The following is a 22,123-nucleotide window of genomic DNA, read 5'->3' as shown; positions in this document are numbered from 1 at the left end:
TATTAATTTGAAATCTAATTAAATTCTTAAAAATTATTTTAAAATATTATTTGTTGTACTAAAATATTAATTAATTTAAAATTAAATACTTTAATTGAAATTATAAGATATTAAGATTAATTTTCTTTATTTCTAAAACTTAAAGTATTGACTTATAAAGAATATCAACTATTTAAATTAAATCATATAAAATTTTTATTATTTCATAACTACTACGTTATAATTTTAAATGTAGAAAATAACTCAATAATTATAAAATTAGATGAGAATCTTAGTTTATTTCAAATTCAATTACTCGAAACTTGCTTTAATTATCTTTAATAAAGAAATTTCTGAAATTAAAGTTATAAATAAATAATTGAATTTAAAATTAGTTTATAATAAAAATGTCAAAAATCTAGGTCTTACAATAACCATCCAATTTCACTTTCACCCCAACCTCACCACTCTTACCTAATTTCACTTTGACCTAAGTACATCCTCTTCTAACCCAAAATTTCTTTTCACCGCAGTCAGTCGTCCGTCACCTACGACAGCACGCAATCCCTCTCTCCAGCGAGAAAGCTCCCAAGTCCCGTCGTCACCAACCCCAAGTGCAAGTGAGTCATTCTGTATTAAGAACAAACATCACATTTTTATGAAGAACAAACATCCCATTCGCATTAAAAACAAATGCAGTCCCTTTCGTATTAAGAACAAACATCTCATTCGCATTAAGAACAAACATCCCATTTGCATGAAAAATAAACGTCCCATTTGCATGAAAACTAAACATCCGCATGCGCGATGCAGGACGAAACTGGGATGCTTGCAGCAGCGCGATGGAGGCGAGGGGGCATAGGCAGTCATCGCGACGCGATGGAGGACGAAGCTGAGCTGCTTACAACGGCGTACAATAAATAAAAAATAGCAAGTCAATTTTCAAGAACTTCACCGTAATGTAAATGGGAATGAAAAATACTCATAAAAAAACTTATACAACTAAAATAACAGGAGAAATAAAAAATTAGGGTCCTTTGCCTGCTTGGTAAAATATTTATTTCTACCAGGATTTTCACAAGAAAAAAAAAGAAAAAAATCCCGACTTAGTTGAATTTCAAGTATTAAATTTGCGCGATGGAGGCGCGACGAGGCTAGGCTGCGTACGGCGCTCTCCGCGGCGTGATTGAGGACAAAGCTGGGCTACTTACTGTTACCATGGTACAAAGAGTTTAGGAAAGAAACGAAGAATTATTTAGAAAAGTATTATTTTTGTTATTCATATTTTTTTATCTGTGATTACAAGGTTCTTACCAATATATAGACCAAGAGTACGCTAAGAGTACTCGTTATGGAATAGTATCCTAATAAATTACATTGATTTTTTTCCTAATCATCTTTGATATTTTCCTGATTTTGTTCCCTAATTATGATATTCTAATACTCCCCCTTCAAGGTGAGTAGTGGGTTCACCAATAATCAGCTTGGTTAGAACTTTAGCAAGGGTTGTCTTGAAACTGCTTTAGAAAGAATATTAGCCAACTGATCTTCTGATCTCACAAATGGAAGCTCAATAATGTCATTCTCAATTTTTTCTTTGATAAAGTGTCGATCCACCTCAACATGTTTTGTTCTATCATGTTGTATGGGATTCTCTGAAATGCTGATTGCAGCTTTGTTGTCACATTTCAACTAACTTGGCAATTGTGGTGGAAACCCAATCCCAGTCATCAATTGTCTTATCCACAATACTTCAATTATGACTTTAACGATCCCTCGAAATTCTACCTCTGCGCTTGAAAGAGCTACAACTTTCTGCTTCTTGCTTTTCCAAGTTACCAGGTTGCCTCCAACAAGTGTAAAGTAACCAGCTGTTGATCTTCTATCATTTGGGTTGCCCGCCCAATCTGCGTCAGTGTATGCCTCAACCTTCAAATGACCATTCCCTTTGAAAATGATTCCACTTCCTGAATCTCCCTTCAAATATCGAACTATCCTCATGGCAGCTTCCATATGATCTTCTTGTGGCTTATGCATAAACTGACTTACTATTCCCACAACATAAGCTATGTCAGGTCGAGTATGTGATAAGTAAATTAGTTTTCCAACTAGTCGTTGGTACCTTTCCTTATCTGCTAGGGTGGCACCTTCTACTATCTTCAACTTGTGATTAACTTGCATTGGCGTATATATTGGTTTACAATCCACCATTGCTGTTTCTGTCAGAAGTTTCAAAATGTACGTTCTTTGGGAGATAAAGATTCCTTTGCTGGATCATAGAACCTCTATTCCTAAGAAATATTTTAGTCCTCCCAAATCCTTCATTTCGAAGTCTGTAAATAGGTTTCTTCTCAATTTTACAATTTTTTCGACATCACTTCCCGTTATGATCATATCATTCACATAGATTATTAGACAAGTGATTAAATCTCCCCGTTTTTTCAAAAAAAAGGTATGATCAGAGTTGCTTTGCTTGTACCCAAACCTTTTCATGGCAGCTGTAAATCTTCCAAACCATGCACATGGAGATTGTTTAAGCCCATAAAGAGCCTTCTTTAACCGACAAACTTCATGTTTTTTAAATCCCGTTGAGAAACCTGGAGGAGCTTCCATGTACACTTTTTCTTTCAACTCTCCATGCAAGAAAGCATTCTTGTCGTCAAATTGATGGGGTGGCCAATCTTCATTTGCTGCTATTGAAAAAAACACCCTGATAGTATTAATCTTTGCAACCGGTGAAAAAGTATCAGTATAGTCGATACCATAGGTCTGTGTATAACATTTAGCCACCAACCTTGCCTTGTACCGTTCAATAGTGTCATCTGCCTTATGTTTAATAGTGAAAACCCATTTGCACCCAACTGGCTTTTTTCCTGTCGGTAGGATACACTTCTCCCAAGTTCCGTTCTTTTCTAGAGCTTCTATTTATGTATTCATGGCTTTTCGCCATTCAGCTTTCTCATTGGCTTCTCGGACAGTTCTTGGAATGTCTTCTGTTAAGAGTCTAGTGGAAAAAACCTTTGCAACATTTGCTATTCCTTCTCTGTCCACTCTTATCGGATATCTTGAGTTACAGGGAACATGTTCTGGTGAGTATCGATCAGGAAGCATCCCTCTGTTTCTTCTTGGAGGAAAAATAAAGGTATTGGATTCTGGTTCTTCATGTTCCAATGCTATACTGTTATTGTTAGTGGCCTTATTAAAAATATGGAGTAAATTATCAGATTGACAATTACTTACCTCTTGTCTGACATTCTCGAAAGGACTCTCACTGGTTGTATGTACCGAGTTGTTTTCTACGTTGAGTGAAGTATGCTCGGTGGCTCCATCTACTTGCTCTGTTTGAACAGTTTCTGAGCAACAAAGGTTATTTAGCCAACTTGGTAGTTCATTATTGTTCTCCCCCTGAATGCCATGTTGGTGGCTGAAGTAAAATTCAGATTCTAAAAAATCACAATCCATGGTCACATGAATACGACGAGTAATTGGATTGTAGCACCTATACCCCTTTTGGTGTGTAGCATACCCAACGAAAACACATTTTTCTGCACAAGGATCAAGTTTGGTTCTATTGACTTTGGGAATATAGACAAAGACGGAACATCCAAATACTCGAGGTAGTAAGGTTAGAATAGACGGGATTGTAGTCTGAGTAGCCAAGACTTGTAAGGGTATTTTGTGGTGGAGAACTTGGGTAGGTAGGCGAGTTAGTAAGTAGGCAGAGGTCGCTATAGCTTCAGGCCAAAAAGTTTTTGGAGCTTGTGCATCAAAAAGCATGGCTAGGGTCATCTCAAGTAACTTACGATTTCGCCGCTCAGCCACACCATTTCGTTGGGGTGTATTTGGGGGAGGAAGTCTAATGGATAAGACCATTTTTCATAAAAAACTCGTGCATTGATTGATTTATAAATTCCCCACCATTATCTAAGCGAAGTGCTTGGATTTTCTTTTTGAATTGAGTTTGAATCATTTGGTAGAAAGCAAAGAATTTATCAGGTACTTCAGATTTGTGTTTTAAAAAATATACTCAAGTCATGCGAGAGAAATCGTCCAAAAATAACACAAAATATTAAAAATTATTATGGGAAATAGGGGATGGGCCCCACACATCAGAGTGTATTAGAGAAAAACTGGAATTGACTCTAGTGTTGGTTGGAGGAAAAGAAACTCTGTAATTTTTTGCACGAATACAAGTTTCACATTTGAGGGGTTCAGTACTACTTGTAAAAAGATTATGAAATAGAAACTTGAGGTACCCAAACGAAGGATGTCTGAGATGGCCTGTGCCATAACCAAAGTTGCCGAGTAACCGTTCCGTGAGCAAGCATGGCATGACCCTGGTGTGCTACTTCATCAACGTAGTAAAGGCCTTCTCGCTCAGTATGACGCCCAATGATCTCCTTCGTAAGAATGTTCTGTAAAAGACAAAAAGTAAAGTACATGAGTACCACACAATTTAGTTCCTTTGTTACTTGGCTAACAGACAATAATTTTGATGATAGTGCAGGGACATAGAGACAATTTTTTAATTTCAATTTTTCTGAAAAAGTAATGGAGCCTCCTCTTTTAACATCAATTAATTATCCACTAGCTGTTTCAATATGGGCTTTTGAAGGTATAGTCAAGCTGTTAAAATCATGGAAGTCATGAGTCATAGTATCGGTAGCCCCACAATCGAAAATCCATTCATTTGTCTTTTTAATTGGATTCTAATTTTGGGTCTCCCCTTTATATTGAGTCGCGGTCTGGGTTGAGCAGCCAAGGAGTTCAGTAGTCCTTGCCCTTATCGCCGCTGCTGCCTTGCCACAGTGACTTGCTTCCTCTCTTCTGCCTCGCCACCGCTGCTGGTAACCTCTAGGATGCTTGGCTCCTTTACTCTGATTTCTTGATGACTTTGGATTATTTTTCCACCAATCTGGATAACCTACACTATTAAAGCACTTTTCTTTGGTGTGTTTCTTCTTTCTTCTTCCACCCATTGCTTTTTTCATCAGAGTTGCCCATAATGGATAATCATATTCGTTTAGTTTGAAACCAATTGACAAATTGTATGGTTTGTGATGATCGCATTCCAGAACTATTGTGTAGCATATTTGCAATTTGTAAAGAAATGGTTGATTTTGAGTCCCTAGAACCTAACTCTGCTCCGATACCATGTTACTATAGTACAAAGAGTTTAGGAAAGAAACGAAGAATTATTTAAAAAAATATTATTTTTGTTATTCATATTTTTTTATCTGTGATTACAAGGTTCTTACCAATATATAGAATAAGAGTATGCTCGTTATGAAATAGTATCCTAATAAATTACATTGATTTTTTTTTCTACTGATTTGTTCCCTGATTATGATATTCTAATACTTACAGCGGCGCGACGAGACTGAGCTGCGTCCAGCAACGAGCGGAATAGAGGCGTGACGAAGCTGGACTGCTTGCGGCGCGATCGGAGAGGCACGATAAAGTACATATGCTTGCGGCGATTGCGGGTGCACGAAGAAGTCGGAACACTTGCGGTGATTCGTCAGAGATACCGGGGGATTGTGGGGAGCAGGGGCACAAGACAGATGTGGGAGGAAGGGTTTGTAGAGGTTGAAAGCCAAATTCAAAATAAAAATTATATTTAATTAATTTAAAAAATTTTAAAAAATTAACTTTTTTTTTAATTTATTATCTAAGTTATTAAAAAAAAAAAAAAAAAAAAAAAAAAAAAAAAAAACAACAGTGCTCCTATGCTTTCTCTTCATCAAATTGTCCATAAAAATTTGGGGCATTATTATTGCGGTGGCCGACACTCATTGAATCTGTGACTTTGACATTTAGAAAGTCGGAACTCAATGTCTACGTATCAGACATAATCTATAATAAAATTTATCTTCCATTATTGCCGTTGTAGGAACTCATAAATGATCCCACTCATTCTGCTACTAGTCTTCTACTATTCTCCCAAAGGAACTTCCTTCACCTCTTTATTTCAACTACAGTTAGACGCACGCAATACGCAAAAAACTAATGCCATAAAAAATTTGTACATAATTTTTTAAATAATTAAAATAATAATAAAAGAGTTTTGATTTTATAATTAATTTTAAAATATATATATAACTGTTAAAATAAAAAATTATGTTATAATAAATTTTATCGTATAATATTATAAAAATTAATTCTGATAATTTATTATATATATTAAAATATTTGTTTAAGTTGAATTTTTGATAAAATATAAAAAAGAAAATCGAAAAATGTTTTCTATTTGATTTTGATACATAAATTAGATTTAAACAAAAAAATTGATAAATGAATACAAAATTCATATATTTGTTAATATTTAAACAAAATTTGAGTCATATAAAGAAAAAAATTCAAAGAACAACAAAATTTATTATTTTTAACCATCAGTTCAATTATTTTAATCTAATAATTTAATAATATATTTTTATTTCATATTTTTAAACATTAATGATTAACTGTTGACCAAAAACAATATTTATTAGTCCTATAACATTTCTCTTCATATAAATTCTACTTCACTAAAAATATTTTTTATCGTCGAATAAAATTCTAAAATTGTTTATATAATAAGTTAAAGAAAATAAAATTATAAAAAATTAAAATAAATCTAAGTATTTTTTGAATCAATTTTCTTTAATATTGTTGAATATTAAATAACTTTACAACTTATAATTTTATTCCAAAAATTCAAATATATATATTATTTGATCTATAACATAAAATAATAAAATAATAGGATAATTTTTTCTTAAAAAAATAACTTAATAATTATTATAAATTTATTAATTAGAAGATAATACTAGCTAGTAAAATTATTGCTTAAATTTATTATTAATATTAGAATATATTTTTAAATAGGTCCTAAAAAATTTTTTATCGGACATTTTTGTCCCTCAACAAATTTTATTACGTTGAGGTCATTGAATTTTTCAAAAATAAGATATATAGGTCCTTGCATGTTGCATCACATTTTTTAAAGACCAATTTGTTCAAATAAAAACAACAGATTTAACTAATATAAGGATTTATATGTCTTATTTTTATAATAAGAGTGCTACACATACAAGTCATTTTAGTTTATAAGTCATACAAGTTGGACTAAACCCAACAAAAAGGACGCTCACCCATACGAGCGTGTTAACACGCGCTACTCAGCAGTTTTCATAGCGCGCTTCGCGTTCCTCCTCTTCCTTCTTCTTCTCCTCATTTTTCTTCGCGTGTTTCATCTTCATCGTTGTATTTTAATTATTGTTATTGTTGCTGCATTTTTTCCCTGAGCTCCTTCTCTTTCTATTGATTTTGTAACATTATGTATTTTTTCTTCTTTGTTTGATTTTTTTCTCATAAAAAGAATTATGGAAATATGAAATAAGAAGATAAAGAAGAAAAAGAAGCAGCAGAAGATGAGGAGGAGGAAAATGAAGAGTTTTGAATTATGCATAACTTATCAGCACACATACACAAAAAATTCTTAAAGAATACACCCAAATATCTTCGTGTTACACCCAAATTTAGTGCAAATACAGAAAAGTATTTCCTCTAATACTGCATTTTTTCTTCTTCTTCTTCTTTTTCTTATTTCTTTCTTTTTTTTAGTTGAACGAATGTAAGTTCATCATTTTTCAAGTAATTTTGTACCATTATGTGTTTTTTTTTTCTTTGTTTGATTTTTTTTTTGTTTTTATTCTCGTTAAAAGAGTAAAACAAGAAGAATCTTGAGAAGATAAAACAAGAAAAAAAAGATAAATAAAAAAGAAAAAGAAGATGATGATGATGAAAAAGAAGAAGAAGAAATAGTAGAAGATGAGGAGGAGAGAGAAGAAGAGTTTTGAATTATACAGAATTTATCAGCACACATACACCAAAAATTCTTAAAGAATACACCCAAATATCTTCGTGTTACACCCAAATATTCTTATGTTATACCCAAATTTGTTGCAAATATAGAAAAATATTTTCTTTAATACAAAACTTTTACATTATATTCAATTCAAACCATCAACGATGAAACATTATTCACCTACAGAATCATAAACTACTAACGAAAAAATTAACTAGAATCGAACCACACATTAACTATTTGATTGGATTCAAAACAATAATCAATTTCGTTTTGGTTCAATTGATAATCTTAACTTGAATTATTCATTATTTTCAATAACGAGATAAGGAGGATAAGGGGAAAAGGAAGGAGGAGAAGAAATTTCAACGAAAAAAGAAGGAAGAAGAGGAGGAGAAGGAGGAGGAGATGGTGTTGGTGACGACGATAACGAAAGAGAAGAAGAACGTACAGTAACGGCACGAAGAAAAACGTGCGTGCGTTGATTGAAATCTGTTAAATTAAGAGGTGCGTGAAATGTGCGTATGTAAAATGTGCACATGAGAGTGATTTAAAGAAAAATTATGTGTATATACTTATATAGTAAAATAGCTTATATGTGAAGAATAGTTATTTTTATAAAGTTCAAAAATCTCAATGTAATAATATTTTTTTGAAAATAAAAATATTGAATGCAAAATTTTTCAGATACCTATTTAAATATATACCCTTAATATTAATTAGATGATAATATTAGTGAAGATTATTAAATAAAGACATACAATAGAAAAAAAGTTTATAAAATTTATAACCTACAAAAAAAGGTTTATATAATAATAGAATGATATATGAGATGTCAATCTTTAATTGTAAAAAAGTATATGTATCAATTTTTATATAAATAAAATAGATATATATGTTCAAAATGATTAGGATTTTTTGTCCTATAATGTGATATGTTTGAGCTTGAGCCCCTTTTGTTTCCTTTTTTAGGGTGAAAGATTATTCTAAAAAATAAAAATATATATTTATTTTTTTTATTTGATTTGTTTGTATTTTTGAAACAAGGGTAATTTGATTTGGTTTTATTCTTATATTTTAAATAACTTTTAATTTTATCTTAGAATGGTGTGTATTCGAATTTAAGTGTTGGTTGAAATTGTGGAAGAACAAGAGAAAAGACAGAGATAGTGATGCAACAGGAATGGTGTGCATTGACGAGGGTGAAAGAGGTGGCAAAGACAAAGACAAAGAAAAACAAAAACAACAACAATGACGGTACAAGTGTCGGGGTAGCAAGCATAGAGTGAGAGGAAAGGAGCGATAGTTGTTGCCGTCGATATTGTTGGTGGTCGTCATAGGTGAGAGGTGGCAATGGTAGGGTTGTGGTAACTAATGAGAGTGTGGTGATTATATCTCAACTTTTTTTTTTTTTACCAAAAAAAATATGAGACTTGAATCCGCAATTTCTTAATTGAGTATGAGGAGATTATGCCATTTAAGTTATTACTCATTGGCATATCTCAACTCATTTAAGAGTTACGTTTATTATTAGTTAATAAATTGTTGTATACTTTAATTCAAACCAAAATAATTGGTAACTACAAAAATTTAATTAAAATTAGTTAAACTTTGTCTTATTTAATATTTATTAATTATTAATAAATATTAAATAAAATTAATTTTATTTTTTTGTTTTTTTAATATTATCATAGTTTAAATTAATTATCTAATAATTTTTTTTAATAAATTCAAATTTTGACGCACTAGGACCAAATCTATCCCATTAAGTAACTAATTAATTAATTTATTTTTTCCCGTGTGCATGATTATTTAAATTTTAGTTTAAAAGTAAAGTATTTTGCCTACTTTTCATTTAAGTTTAAGGTTTTATTATATTTCATTTTATTATTTTTTTGACGGTTATAATTTTTATCAATTATGTTATATATATATATATATAATCAATTATTAAATTAATTATTTATATAAAATATATAATAAAATAATATATTTATATATGAGTATATAATGACTGATTTTTTATATATACATTATACATTTTTTTTTATAAAAAAATTAATTATTATTTAGCAAGATTAGAAGACATTCAGATTATTTATTTAGATTGCTCTTTTTAAAGATTATTTTCTTCCAAATTAGTCTCTCACCCTTACCATTTAACAAATCTCTTGGTCAAATCCAAATCCAATGCAATTAATTGTAATTAATTGAAAACAAAATATTTTTTTATTTTTGAGACAATAATGCAGTAAAAAATTATTATTAGGTTAATCTTTAAATCAATATTTAAAAATATATTAACTTGTATAAAATTGTCATTCAATAATTATGTAAAATACTATAACCAATATTAATAGAGTATATAAATACTATCTCACACAAAAAAACCAAATACTAAATCACTCATTATATATTTATATATTAATATATATTATTTAATTTATTTTTAATATATATTCTATATAATTACTAATTTAATGACTAATTTTTAGTGTACAACTACTATGAATGAACATAATAAAATAGATAAAAAAAATAAAATATACAAAAAAAACTTACTATTAAAATATCATTTAAAAATATATCAACTATCAATGTATTTATGTATAAATACATATGTATTTATGTATAAATATATCTATAATTTAATATATTTTTAATATATATTTTGATATTTTAAAATATATTTTATACTAATAATTAAATTTGATAGCTAATTTTAATATACATACGTGATATTTGCTTGAATCTCATTAGTATCTAGGAATGTTTGCGGTACAATTTGAATTGATTTTGAGTCAAAATATCATCTTATCTGAACACTAATTTTACTTGCGATCAGTTTGGATTGGATGATTTTTTTAAAAAAGAATCCGATCAAATTTCAAGCAGTTGAATTAGATTAAATTTGTGATTTTGTAAATTACAAAAGTTAAATATATATAATAAGTTTAAATATCAAATTTTAAATAACTGACCATGACATAACAAGTCTTAACAATATTTTGAAAAATCAACAATAACATAAAAACAGAAATAAAACGATAGGTTAGTTAAAATAAATAAATCTCATTTTGAACATAAAATATTTATTAAATAATAATAATACATGAATAATATAAAAATGTGTAACAAATTAAACATATTATAAGTAAAATTGTAAATATAATAATAAAATAATAATATTATAATAGATTGTGCAGTTTGGATTGGATTAGATCGGTTTTCAAAAATAGATTCGAAATCCTATCTGATTCATGCAGTTTGCAAAAAGTAGAATCTAATTAAATTCAAATTAGAAAAGTTTTAATTCGTTTTCGATTTGAATTGAATTGGATTAGCGATTTAATTTAAGCGGTTTGGATTTAAATATCCCTATTAACTATGATAGATGTACATTGACACTGACATGGGACACTACACGACACGAAAATTGGAACACGCATATACATAAAATATAAATTAATTTTTTAATATCTTATTTTAATTATATAAAATTTTTAAAATATTTTTTATTTTAATAAATAATAATATATACTATTTCTAAATTTAATTTAAAAATATATATTAAAGATAAGATTGAACATACTGATACATAATAATATTTAGATGCGAAAGTCGATCTAATATCAAGGAGTATTATATCCAAAATGTATTTAACACTTAAATAATTTAACAAAATGTTCTACTTCGTAACCTATTAGTAAACACCTGACTTATTTATAGTCAAAAGGATAAATTTGAATAAAATTAAATAGCAGGTATAAAACGGATTCTATGATTTCTATATATCCAATCTTAATTGATATCAAATCTTATTTATATCGAGGTTTAAATAGATTACGATTATTTATTATCTATTATTTATATTTATAAGTTGTATAAATATAGCAGAAATTAGAATAAGTTAATTGTGGGCGAGAGAGTGTGCTCCGTTCCGTTAATTTTTCTCATCAATGCCCTGTCGGAGTTAATCTCCTCTTCCTTCATCTTCTTCCGTCATCTTCACCTTCATCTTCATCGTCATCACCATCATCATCTCCCTTTTCCCCCTTCTCATCGATTCCTAGGGTTTCCCTTCGATTCATATCAAGGTTTGCTCTTTCTCTCATGCTCCCGATACCACGATTGCATCAACCTTTCCCCGATTTCTAATTTTCTACCGAATGGAATTTCATTGCACAATTGCCCTCGCCATTTGTTGTTTTCAGGTTTTGTTTCAAATTCGCAGCTTGCCATCTTCATCATCATGTCGATGAGTGAGCGGAAGACCATCGACCTGGAGCAGGGATGGGATTTCATGCAGAAGGGCATCACCAAGCTCAAGAACATTCTAGAAGGCTTGCCTGAACCTCAGTTCAGCTCCGAGGACTACATGATGCTTTACACGTAAACCATCCATTCCCTCTTCTTTATGCATATCTTTCACTTTTTTTTATTTTTTTATTTCTTTCAATTTCATCCATGGTTGATTTGGCTCTGTGTATTTATTTCCTTTTGGGCACTTATTTTTTTCCCATTCTTGTATAATGATATGCAGAACCATCTATAACATGTGCACCCAAAAGCCTCCTCATGACTATTCCCAACAACTCTATGACAAGTACAAGGAGGCATTTGAAGAGTACATCCAATCAACGGTGAGTATAACTGTATAACATTGTCATTTGAGATTGTTTCCGGTTGGTCATCATTGATTGCTTATTAGGGTTAGGTAGGTGACTAGATGCTCTATATTGGCATTCGCTGCGAGCATAAGCGTAATTTGAATGGTTTAGTCTCTGTCTAAAGCTCTAGGGACTGATGGAGAATTTGTATCATGTAGACATAGGTCTCATGGTAGCTCTAAGAGTAAGTGGTTTGGTCATTGTTATTGATTCTAGGAAGCAAATGTTGGTGACGCTGCTTTGGCCACAGCATCCACAATGCAAATCACATATTATAGTCAGATAATGGAGGGTAATAAGCTGAGAGTGAGAGGATGCCGTTGAGTGGCATCTGCTCACGTATCTTGCCCAAGAACAAGTGGTGGGTAGCAGCAGTGATGCTGCAGTGGGCAAATACAGAGGATGATATATACTAGGCTAAAGAGATGAGTGAAAGCATTGTGAAGAAGGAAATACATGGAATGAAGTTAATGCTTAAATTTCACAATATTAAAAAGATTGATAGGAACCAAAGAGATGGACTGGAAAAAGAATTTTTGCCTACCACTTGTTTTGTTTGATCAATGAGAGAGGAACGAGGAACGTAAGGTCTGTAATTGGTAAATAGGGTAACTTATCCATGTAACTCATTATAAGGTAAATGCTAAGGTCTTAAAATTTCATAAACTGAACAAGAGATTGGTTTACCTGTTCTTGAGGCAGGTGTAAACAAAATTACCATTAGTTCATTCTTTCGTAACCAAGATGGGTGTGTATATGTGGTAGGGGGTGTATGAGAGGTAAGAATTTGAATTTGGATTAGTGTGTTTGCCTGAGCTTCCAGCTCAAAATGCACTAATATTGACGCAATTCAGAATAGCGGTTAAGCGTGGCCTGCAACTTCCGTGGGCTTTGGCTTAGGTAACATCCTTTTACCTCGCACTTGAAGGTAAAGTTTTGGATACTTGGTAATGGATCAAATTCAAACCCCACAAGCTTTTGGTTTTGGGTGTGTGATGACCACATTGGAACCTGTTGGTATTGGTTTCTAAGAAATAACCCATAAAAGAAAAGAAAGATGTGGCTTATTTGGCCTATGATTGCATCATCTTTAGCTATCTATCGCCAATAACGAGTGCCTTCTTTCAATTTATTTTGCAACTCATGACCAATACTGCTGACAGGTTTCTCAAAGCTGGATTTCTTTTTTGTTGTATAACCTACTAATCTTTTTTGATGGATGGGGTTTCTCAAGATAGGTGATATAATTTATAGTAATTAAGTTTCCTCTTTTGATAGTTGGGGTATAAAACTTGACTTATCTTGTACATTTCAACTGTAAATATGTCCACACGATTTCAATACTTATGATGGTTGTATCTTGCTTTAATATTTTTTTCCGTGCTTCTCTTCAAATAAGCTACTTCTTTCCCTGTTGGTTCAGGTATTACCTTCTTTGAGAGAGAAGCATGATGAATTTATGTTGAGAGAACTTGTAAAGAGGTGGGCAAACCATAAAATTATGGTTAGGTGGCTTTCTCGTTTCTTTCATTATTTGGATCGCTACTTTATTGCCCGGAGGTCACTCCCACCCCTTAATGAAGTTGGCTTAACTTGCTTCCGTGATTTGGTAATGTTACGACGAACCTTACATAGTGTTATGTTAATTCTTTCAATTAGCTACTCTTCTCCATGTTACCAATATAGACAAGTTCTGTAGTGCTACTATATATTAGACATTTTTCCTATTATTGCCATTCCATTTTTACTTAAAGTAATAAATTTTGTGTTTATTATTTATAGGTTTACAAGGAGCTAAATGGAAAAGTTAGAGATGCAGTTATTTCTCTTGTAGGTTTTCTTCCTTGTTATGCTAGATTTTCAGTGCTTACAAATTTAGATAACTAACCCTTATCTGTTTAAAGATTGATCAAGAACGTGAAGGAGAGCAGATTGATCGGGCTTTATTAAAGAATGTATTAGATATATTTGTTGAAATTGGGATGGGGCAAATGGATCACTATGAGAATGATTTTGAAACTGCAATGCTTAAAGACACTTCTGCTTATTACTCTCGAAAGGCTTCTAGTTGGATCCTAGAAGATTCTTGTCCTGATTACATGCTCAAGGTGTGGTTTCTCAGTTGTCCTTGCAGTAACATGGTTTCTCATTTACATTACTGCCTGACCTATATTTGATGTTATGTCTTTTATAACAGGCTGAGGAGTGCTTAAAACGGGAGAAAGATAGAGTTGCTCATTATTTGCACTCCAGTAGCGAGCCAAAGTTGTTAGAGGTTTATTCTCGACTTTTTTCATGCTATTTCAGCAATGTGGTCTTCACCCATGTTGAGTGTAGTATTGCCAGGCAACCAAAAAAAAAGTGGGGCGGTGACAAAAATAATTATTCTCCCCAAACTTTCTGTGTTTGTGCATTTTCCCTTTTAAGTTATAAAACTTTCATATCCGCTTCCCATGTTAAGAAGTGGACCATATTTATCCTTTTCTTAAAATATTATTAGTTATGCTGACAAAAGGATCTTGTCAAACATCTGAATTAGTTTAATAATAAAATAATATACAGGACATAATGATATCTTATGTAGTATGTTGTAATTCAAATCTACTCTTTAATACAGTAAACAACATTAGCTAAAAGGTCGTGAAGAGAACAAATATTTTCAATTTATGAATGCTGGGAGGGTGAATTGGAAATGTTTATTATTTGGAGTACAAAGTTGGAGCATTCATTATTTCAAAGATGAATGTGAAAACAGAAAATAATTTAGGAGATGAACCAATTAACTCCACCCCCCCCCCTCCCCAAAAACAAAAAACAATAAAAACAAAAAATCTACTTATTGTAGTTTCTGAACATTTCTCTTGTTATTTTTTCCTTCTTGGATTATCTTTCTAGAAAGTTCAACATGAGCTGTTATCTGTGTACGCAAACCAACTCCTCGAGAAAGAGCACTCTGGATGTCATGCTTTGCTTAGAGATGACAAGGTACTCATGAAATTCTTTTTGCTTGTTATGGTTACAATTTTTCTTTTAATACTTTAATCTGTGAGTATAATGTTTTCATATTTTTCTTTAAATGTGTAGGTTGAAGATCTGTCACGGATGTTCAGGCTATTTTCTAAAATACCTAAAGGCTTAGATCCTGTTTCCAGTATATTTAAGCAGGTTGGTGGTAGTGAACCTATCACTATGCCATTCCTTCTTTTTCTCCATATGTCAAATAAAAATTGGGCTTTTCTTGCTAACTTGCTTATAATGCTTTTTCTTTTAATCTTTCCCAGCATGTTACCACTGAGGGTATGGTATTGGTTAAGCAGGCTGAAGATGCAGCTAGTACCAAAAAGGTCTGTTACTGAACTTATTATATTTTGGTTTTGCTTTTTACTGGTTGAGTTTATTTTGTCTATTGCTCTAACCATTGAAGGCTATTATGCATTAGTATGGTTAGCTTTGATGCATGACCTTGTTATTGAAGTGTCTGTTCAAAGTTTTTTGTCAATTGTTGACTCTTGTTAAAAAATAAAAGATGAACTGATTATTTTCAACATTGGGTTTACATTAGGTTGTAGGATGCAATTTTAAAGTTACTTTCCTGAAAATTTTATTTATCCATTGCCTCATTTTACATGGAATATTACTGCCTTGTGGCTACTTTGGAACAATTTGTATTCATTACTGACTTGTTATCCATTTAAATGCAAATCTCTACAGGCAGATAAAAAGGATATCGTTGGTCTGCAGGAGCAGGTTTGTCTAAAAAATTTGAATTTATGAATATAATTGCAATTTTTTCTTTTGTGGAAACTGAACCCGGTCTCATTCTTCAGGTTTTTGTCCGGAAAGTGATTGAGCTGCACGACAAGTACCTCGCATATGTAAATGACTGTTTCCAGAATCATACTCTTTTCCACAAGGTACTGATCACAGATTGAATTTACAATTGTTATGCTGGATTGATATGTGCATATAAATCTGAAAGTTTTAAAATATAGGCTCTCAAGGAGGCTTTTGAGGTCTTTTGCAATAAAGGTGTTGCTGGGAGCTCGAGCGCTGAACTGCTTGCCACATTCTGTGACAACATTCTTAAGAAAGGTGGCAGTGAAAAATTGAGTGACGAAGCAATTGAAGAAACTCTGGAAAAGGTTTGTGTCATTCTTGATGTTCCATATACTTGTATTAACTTAAATGTGTTTGGTTTTGACATCTGTATTTGCGACCTGTTTTAATCGATTTGCAGGTGGTCAAGCTACTTGCCTACATTAGCGACAAAGATTTGTTTGCTGAATTTTATAGGTAAAAGAAATAATTAGGAAGAAAGTTAGTTGTTAATTATTAGGTCTGATGTGGCTCTTCTTCAGCAATTGTTTCATTATAATTGCTTTCTTTCAGGAAGAAGCTTGCTCGAAGACTTCTTTTTGACAAGAGTGCCAACGATGATCATGAGAGAAGTATTTTGACAAAATTGAAGCAACAATGTGGTGGACAGTTTACATCAAAGATGGAAGGAATGGTAGGTTCTTTACCTATACCATGTTCATCTCTTTTTGGCTGGTCAACTAAAAATTTTGTTGCTTTTTGCTCCCACCAGGTTACAGACTTGACACTGGCAAAGGAGAATCAAACTAGCTTTGAGGAGTATTTAAGCAATAATCCTAATGCAGACCCTGGAATAGACTTGACAGTTACAGTTCTGACTACTGGCTTCTGGCCCAGTTACAAATCTTTTGATCTCAATCTTCCAGCGGAAATGGTAATCTGCATATTCTTCATATAAGCATCCTGTATAACATGGTGCCAAGTACTTGGTACACCTGGATTAAGTAGATTTTGGTCTACAAGTAACAGCTGCCGTCTCTTAATATTTTTAGATCAGGTGCGTTGAAGTTTTCAAGGAATTTTATCAAACTAAAACAAAGCACAGAAAGCTTACATGGATTTACTCCTTGGGTACCTGTAATATAAGTGGGAAATTTGAACCAAAAACTGTGGAGCTGATTGTTACAACCTACCAGGTTAATTACTTATCACATGCTTCTTATCTGTAAAAGAACACCATTTTCCCCTCACGTGTTCATTGTTTCACTTTTTGGATCTTGACAAATGTAGTATTGGATTTCTTTCTCCTGATCAATGTCGTCTCTTCTTTTAATAGGCTTCAGCATTGCTTCTTTTCAATTCCTCGGATAGACTCAGTTATTCGGAGATCATGACTCAGTTAAACCTATCGGATGATGATGTTTCTAGACTGCTTCACTCTATGTCATGTGCGAAGTACAAGATTCTTAACAAAGAACCAAACACAAAAATGATATCTTCTACAGATGAATTTGAATTCAATTCAAAATTTACCGACAAAATGAGGAGGATCAAGGTAGAATTTTGCTTAAAAAAATTTCCAATGTCTAGTCTTTTCTATTTCTTTGGCCATCTTAATCTCTATTCAATTTACTGGGTTTTGAGTTGAACCGTGATGCATTTCTGCAGATTCCTCTCCCTCCTGTGGACGAGAAGAAAAAGGTAATTGAGGATGTTGACAAGGATAGAAGATATGCTATTGATGCCTCAATTGTGCGTATTATGAAGAGTCGCAAAGTTTTGGGATACCAACAGTTAGTCATGGAATGTGTTGAGCAGTTAGGTCGCATGTTTAAGGTTCGTACTACACCACTTCCCCAACAAATGGGTCTGTATTTCTGTTTCAAATCCTGAATTGTTGATATTGAATGTAATTGTGCAGCCTGACGTCAAGGCAATTAAAAAGCGGATTGAAGATTTGATTTCTCGGGACTACTTGGAAAGAGACAAAGAAAATCCAAATATGTTCAAGTACTTGGCTTGATTTTATCTTAAACTATTCTGCAAACGAAGCAGTTACCTTGGTTGCTGCACGTAGTCGATAAAAAATCAAGGATCGTGGTTGAACTTTTGTGCCAGGAAAAAAAGGGGCTCCTCCGAATATTTCCTTGGAGGAGGAGCCGTGAGTGCTTGTACATTTCCTCCATATCCAGCCAGGTATGGATCACTACTGTGTGCTCATGTTGGGACGATGTAATCAAAATCCATAAGTAGGTCTAGCTTGCTGGTACCTTGGCCTTCTCTGTTTTTGCTTGCAAATGCTGCAATTCCATCTCATAACTTATTTAATGCCCGTCCGTTCATTTTTGTTCTCCCCACCCCCTCTATGAAAAAAAAGAAGGAATTGTATGACAGTAGTCCCAATGAAACTGTATTTTGGTTGTCGGCTCAGAAATTATCAGGTGCATGTCTTTGAATTGAAAGCTCATAGTGCTCAACATTTATGTCTATAATCATCCCTTTCATATTTCTGTGTTGTTTGAGGACAAGGTAGTTTTATCAGTTATCACAATGGTTCTAAGATTGTCTGCCTTTGTAATTTTGAGGCTATGCATTTTATTTAGAGTTAATAGTCAAAATCGTCTTCGAAAGATATTTCGATCTTCATTTTAGTCTCCGAAAAATAAAATTAATCAAAATCATCCCCAAATGATTATTTTTTAATCACGTTCGTCCCTCCGTTAATTTCTTGACACTGCAGTTAACATAGAACGTGAAGTGACAGCACAGCATAATAAACGGTGTCGTTTTGCATTTTTCTCCGAAGCCATCGTTTTGCATTCTTCTCCGAAGCCACCCCTGCACATGATTCTCATTACTCCATCGCTCTCTCAGTCACCTTCTCCTTTTTTCACTTACGCATCGGGGAAGAAGGCTAAGCCAGGAGCTGGGTTTCGTGACCCGGTCGCCTTCTTTTTTCTCTGTTTTTGTTGTGCTCAAACACCATCATCCATCTACTTCCATGAAACAAAATAATCCACACTAAAACAAATCTCCCCATTCAAAATTCAAATTAATTTTTCTCATGAAAATAATGAAACAAAAAATCACAATAAAACAAAAGCAAAACTACCAACTTCAAATTAGAAACTAACATAGGTTTGCATTTGAGAAAAATCACAATAAATTTCACAAATAAAAACAAAAAGATTAAGAGGAAAGGGTGATTCACTATAAAAAATCTCAATTGATTAAGAACCCTCATTGTCCTCTTGACAACCCACGGTAGAAAGACCCGCATGAACAGCGGGTGAGAAAGCGAGTCACCCATAAAGAGTCGCAATTGATCCGAAGAAAACAAAGCACCCAAAGAAGAAAATGAAATCCAAAGAGAAAATACGGCTATAGTAGTTCATGTCACAGTAACCACCGTTGCCACCATTATTAGAACCTACGCCACCGCCACCGTCTCCGTTTACCTAACTCGTACCCATATCACAAAGATCTCGCAGCACCACCACAATACACTACCTCAGACACAAGCATTTCAGGCCGAAAAAGAAAGAAAAAAGAAAGAGATTTTTGGAGCGAAACAGAAGAATGGTTATGAGAGGTGGTGATGGGAAGAAACGCGGTTAAATATCCCATCCTAGACATCAAACGGCGTCCTTTCAATCCTTGGAGGGAAAAAGAACAAAATTACGTCGTTTTAGAGTGTTTTACGCTGTCAATTAATGTTCAACGTCAGCAAACGTTGGTCACAGTTGATGGAAGGACGAATTTCATCAACGCAATTATCATTCGGGGACTAATTTGATTAATTTTATTTTTTAGGGACTAAAATGGAGATCGGGTAATCTTTAAAGAACGATTTTGACTATTAACTCATTTTATTTATCTCCAAATATATCACGACACATACCTTACTTGTCAAATTATCGTCCCTCTTCTAGAGTTTAATATTACGAAATTACAACATAGATTTAGCTAAATGTTATGCATTCGAAATTTAAAATTTAAACTTTGTATATTTTTTATAAAAATTTTCGATTGGTAAATTTAACATGAGCCGTGTTCTTAGGATATATATTAGCTAAATTTTTGCAATATTACTGAAAATGAAAAACAATACACACACTATTTTTGCACTTAACTGCTGTTAAAGAAAGTAACAGTCACAGCAAGGGATCTGTAAGCCTTTCGTTAAATGAAAATATTTAGTAACAAAAAAATATTAGTAAAAAATTGTCAAAATTTTTATTTTTAATTTTATTTAATATATTTTATAATAAATAAATATTAAATAAAATAAATTTAGACTTATTAAGCTGATTTTTTTGTCTCTTTAACATTAACACAAACAATGTTGGTTGTATTCGTATAGCAATACTTGTGAGTTGTGATACTTTTTAGTGCGCTTGTCATATCACATTTTAGTGACAAGAAACATGGGTTGTTCCAATTCAATTAATGTCGAAAAGATCTTACACTCTCACTGGTGAATGTAGAGATGAATATATAACGATTGTATTGTTACCTACAACCTACCTCATCAAGACAAGCATGAAGCAACTTGGTGTGCTATGAAGGTGGAAATTCCATGAGGGACCTATGTCTTGGTTCATTTTTATACAATGAATCAATCATTAGTAGAGAAAGGGACCCATGCACTTTCCTAGTTGCTTGAAGCTCCATTGCAATTCCAACCTTTCTCCAAAGGGTGTTTGTGTTTGGAAATATATAGAAATATCCATCATCATGCATGATGATGTTAGTAGCACTTTCGAATTCAGGAAACCAAAGAAACTTGCCTAAAGTACCCACTACTCACTTATTTTTGTGATTTTCTCTTGTCTATATTTTATAGTGGGGGTGTCAACTTGAGGTTTACGCAAGCATTGCTAAGATTCTCATACATGACCTACTAGTCAAAATTGAATTATAACTTGACGTCAAACTGGGCTACCAAAAAGAATCTTTCCTAACCAACTTGGGTTGGTCGAGTCGTCAGTTTACTCGTCCGCTTAAGCAAGTGTCGCGGGTTTGAATCCAGCTTTGTGTATGCAGCAACCCATTGGCCAGCGACAGACCATTAAATGGAACTCCGATCTGTGACAGAATAGTCCTTGCCCTGTCGGGTTGGGGGATAATGTAGGCAAAAAAAAAAAGAATCTTTGCTGTTGGCTTAGCTTCCCTCCATAGAAATTTAAGAGATCATAAGTTATAATAACCACTCAGATTCGTGAATTGGCGTTTTTCTTTCGAAAAAGTATAGGTAGACAATGAAAATATTAAATAATATGAACAATGGATATATTAGATGTTTAATTCACTAGGTGTGCGGATAGTTATTCTAATATTAAGATTTAAGTGAGTAATTTGGAGTGTAATTTATTTTACTTGAATTAGACCAACTTTAGAACCCGTTGTTCATATTGTTCAAAAAAATCATTCGTTACCTAACATAATCTCTTTCTTTATGTGTGTTAAGAGTAGATTGTAGGTATTTCCTTAGAGTTAGGACAAAACTCTTCTATCTAATCTCTTCAAAGATTTCTATAAAATTTGACATATGATACTACTAAGTACCAATGATATCTTTACATAAGTCGGCAAATTTTGAAGTGAAATATCAACATGAAATTGAACGGTCGTTAATCATATAGAAAAAAATGTTCGGTGGTTTTTTTTTTTTTCCTTTGTATTTGAATTAATATTAGTTAATTTTCTATATTTTTTTTAACCACTAAAAGTAGTCGTCCTCTAACATTCTCCTTATATATTCATTACTCATTAGTTCTGAAATACAATAGGATTAATTACGGAGTGC

At 32.5% G+C, this 22,123-nt stretch overlaps 1 protein-coding gene across 1 annotated transcript; it reads left to right on the top strand.

Moving 5' to 3' along the window:
- The first annotated feature begins 11,559 nt into the window (after nt 1–11,559).
- LOC112723064 (cullin-1) lies at nt 11,560–18,892 on the top strand. The gene is made up of 20 exons (XM_025774297.3): nt 11,560–11,925; nt 12,043–12,220; nt 12,372–12,471; nt 13,922–14,107; nt 14,281–14,328; nt 14,403–14,606; nt 14,696–14,773; nt 15,394–15,483; nt 15,583–15,663; nt 15,780–15,842; nt 16,210–16,245; nt 16,326–16,412; nt 16,491–16,640; nt 16,736–16,791; nt 16,888–17,008; nt 17,087–17,248; nt 17,367–17,510; nt 17,651–17,869; nt 17,983–18,150; nt 18,236–18,892. The coding sequence occupies exons 2-20, from the start codon at nt 12,081–12,083 to the stop codon at nt 18,335–18,337; spliced, it is 2,235 nt and encodes a 744-aa protein (XP_025630082.1). The 5' UTR covers nt 11,560–11,925; nt 12,043–12,080; the 3' UTR covers nt 18,338–18,892.
- Nucleotides 18,893–22,123: the final 3,231 nt, after the last annotated feature.

This window comes from Arachis hypogaea, chromosome 11 (genome assembly GCF_003086295.3).
Source record: "Arachis hypogaea cultivar Tifrunner chromosome 11, arahy.Tifrunner.gnm2.J5K5, whole genome shotgun sequence".
NCBI classification, from domain to species: Eukaryota; Viridiplantae; Streptophyta; class Magnoliopsida; order Fabales; family Fabaceae; genus Arachis; species Arachis hypogaea.
This window is presented reverse-complemented; position numbering and strand designations above follow the sequence as displayed.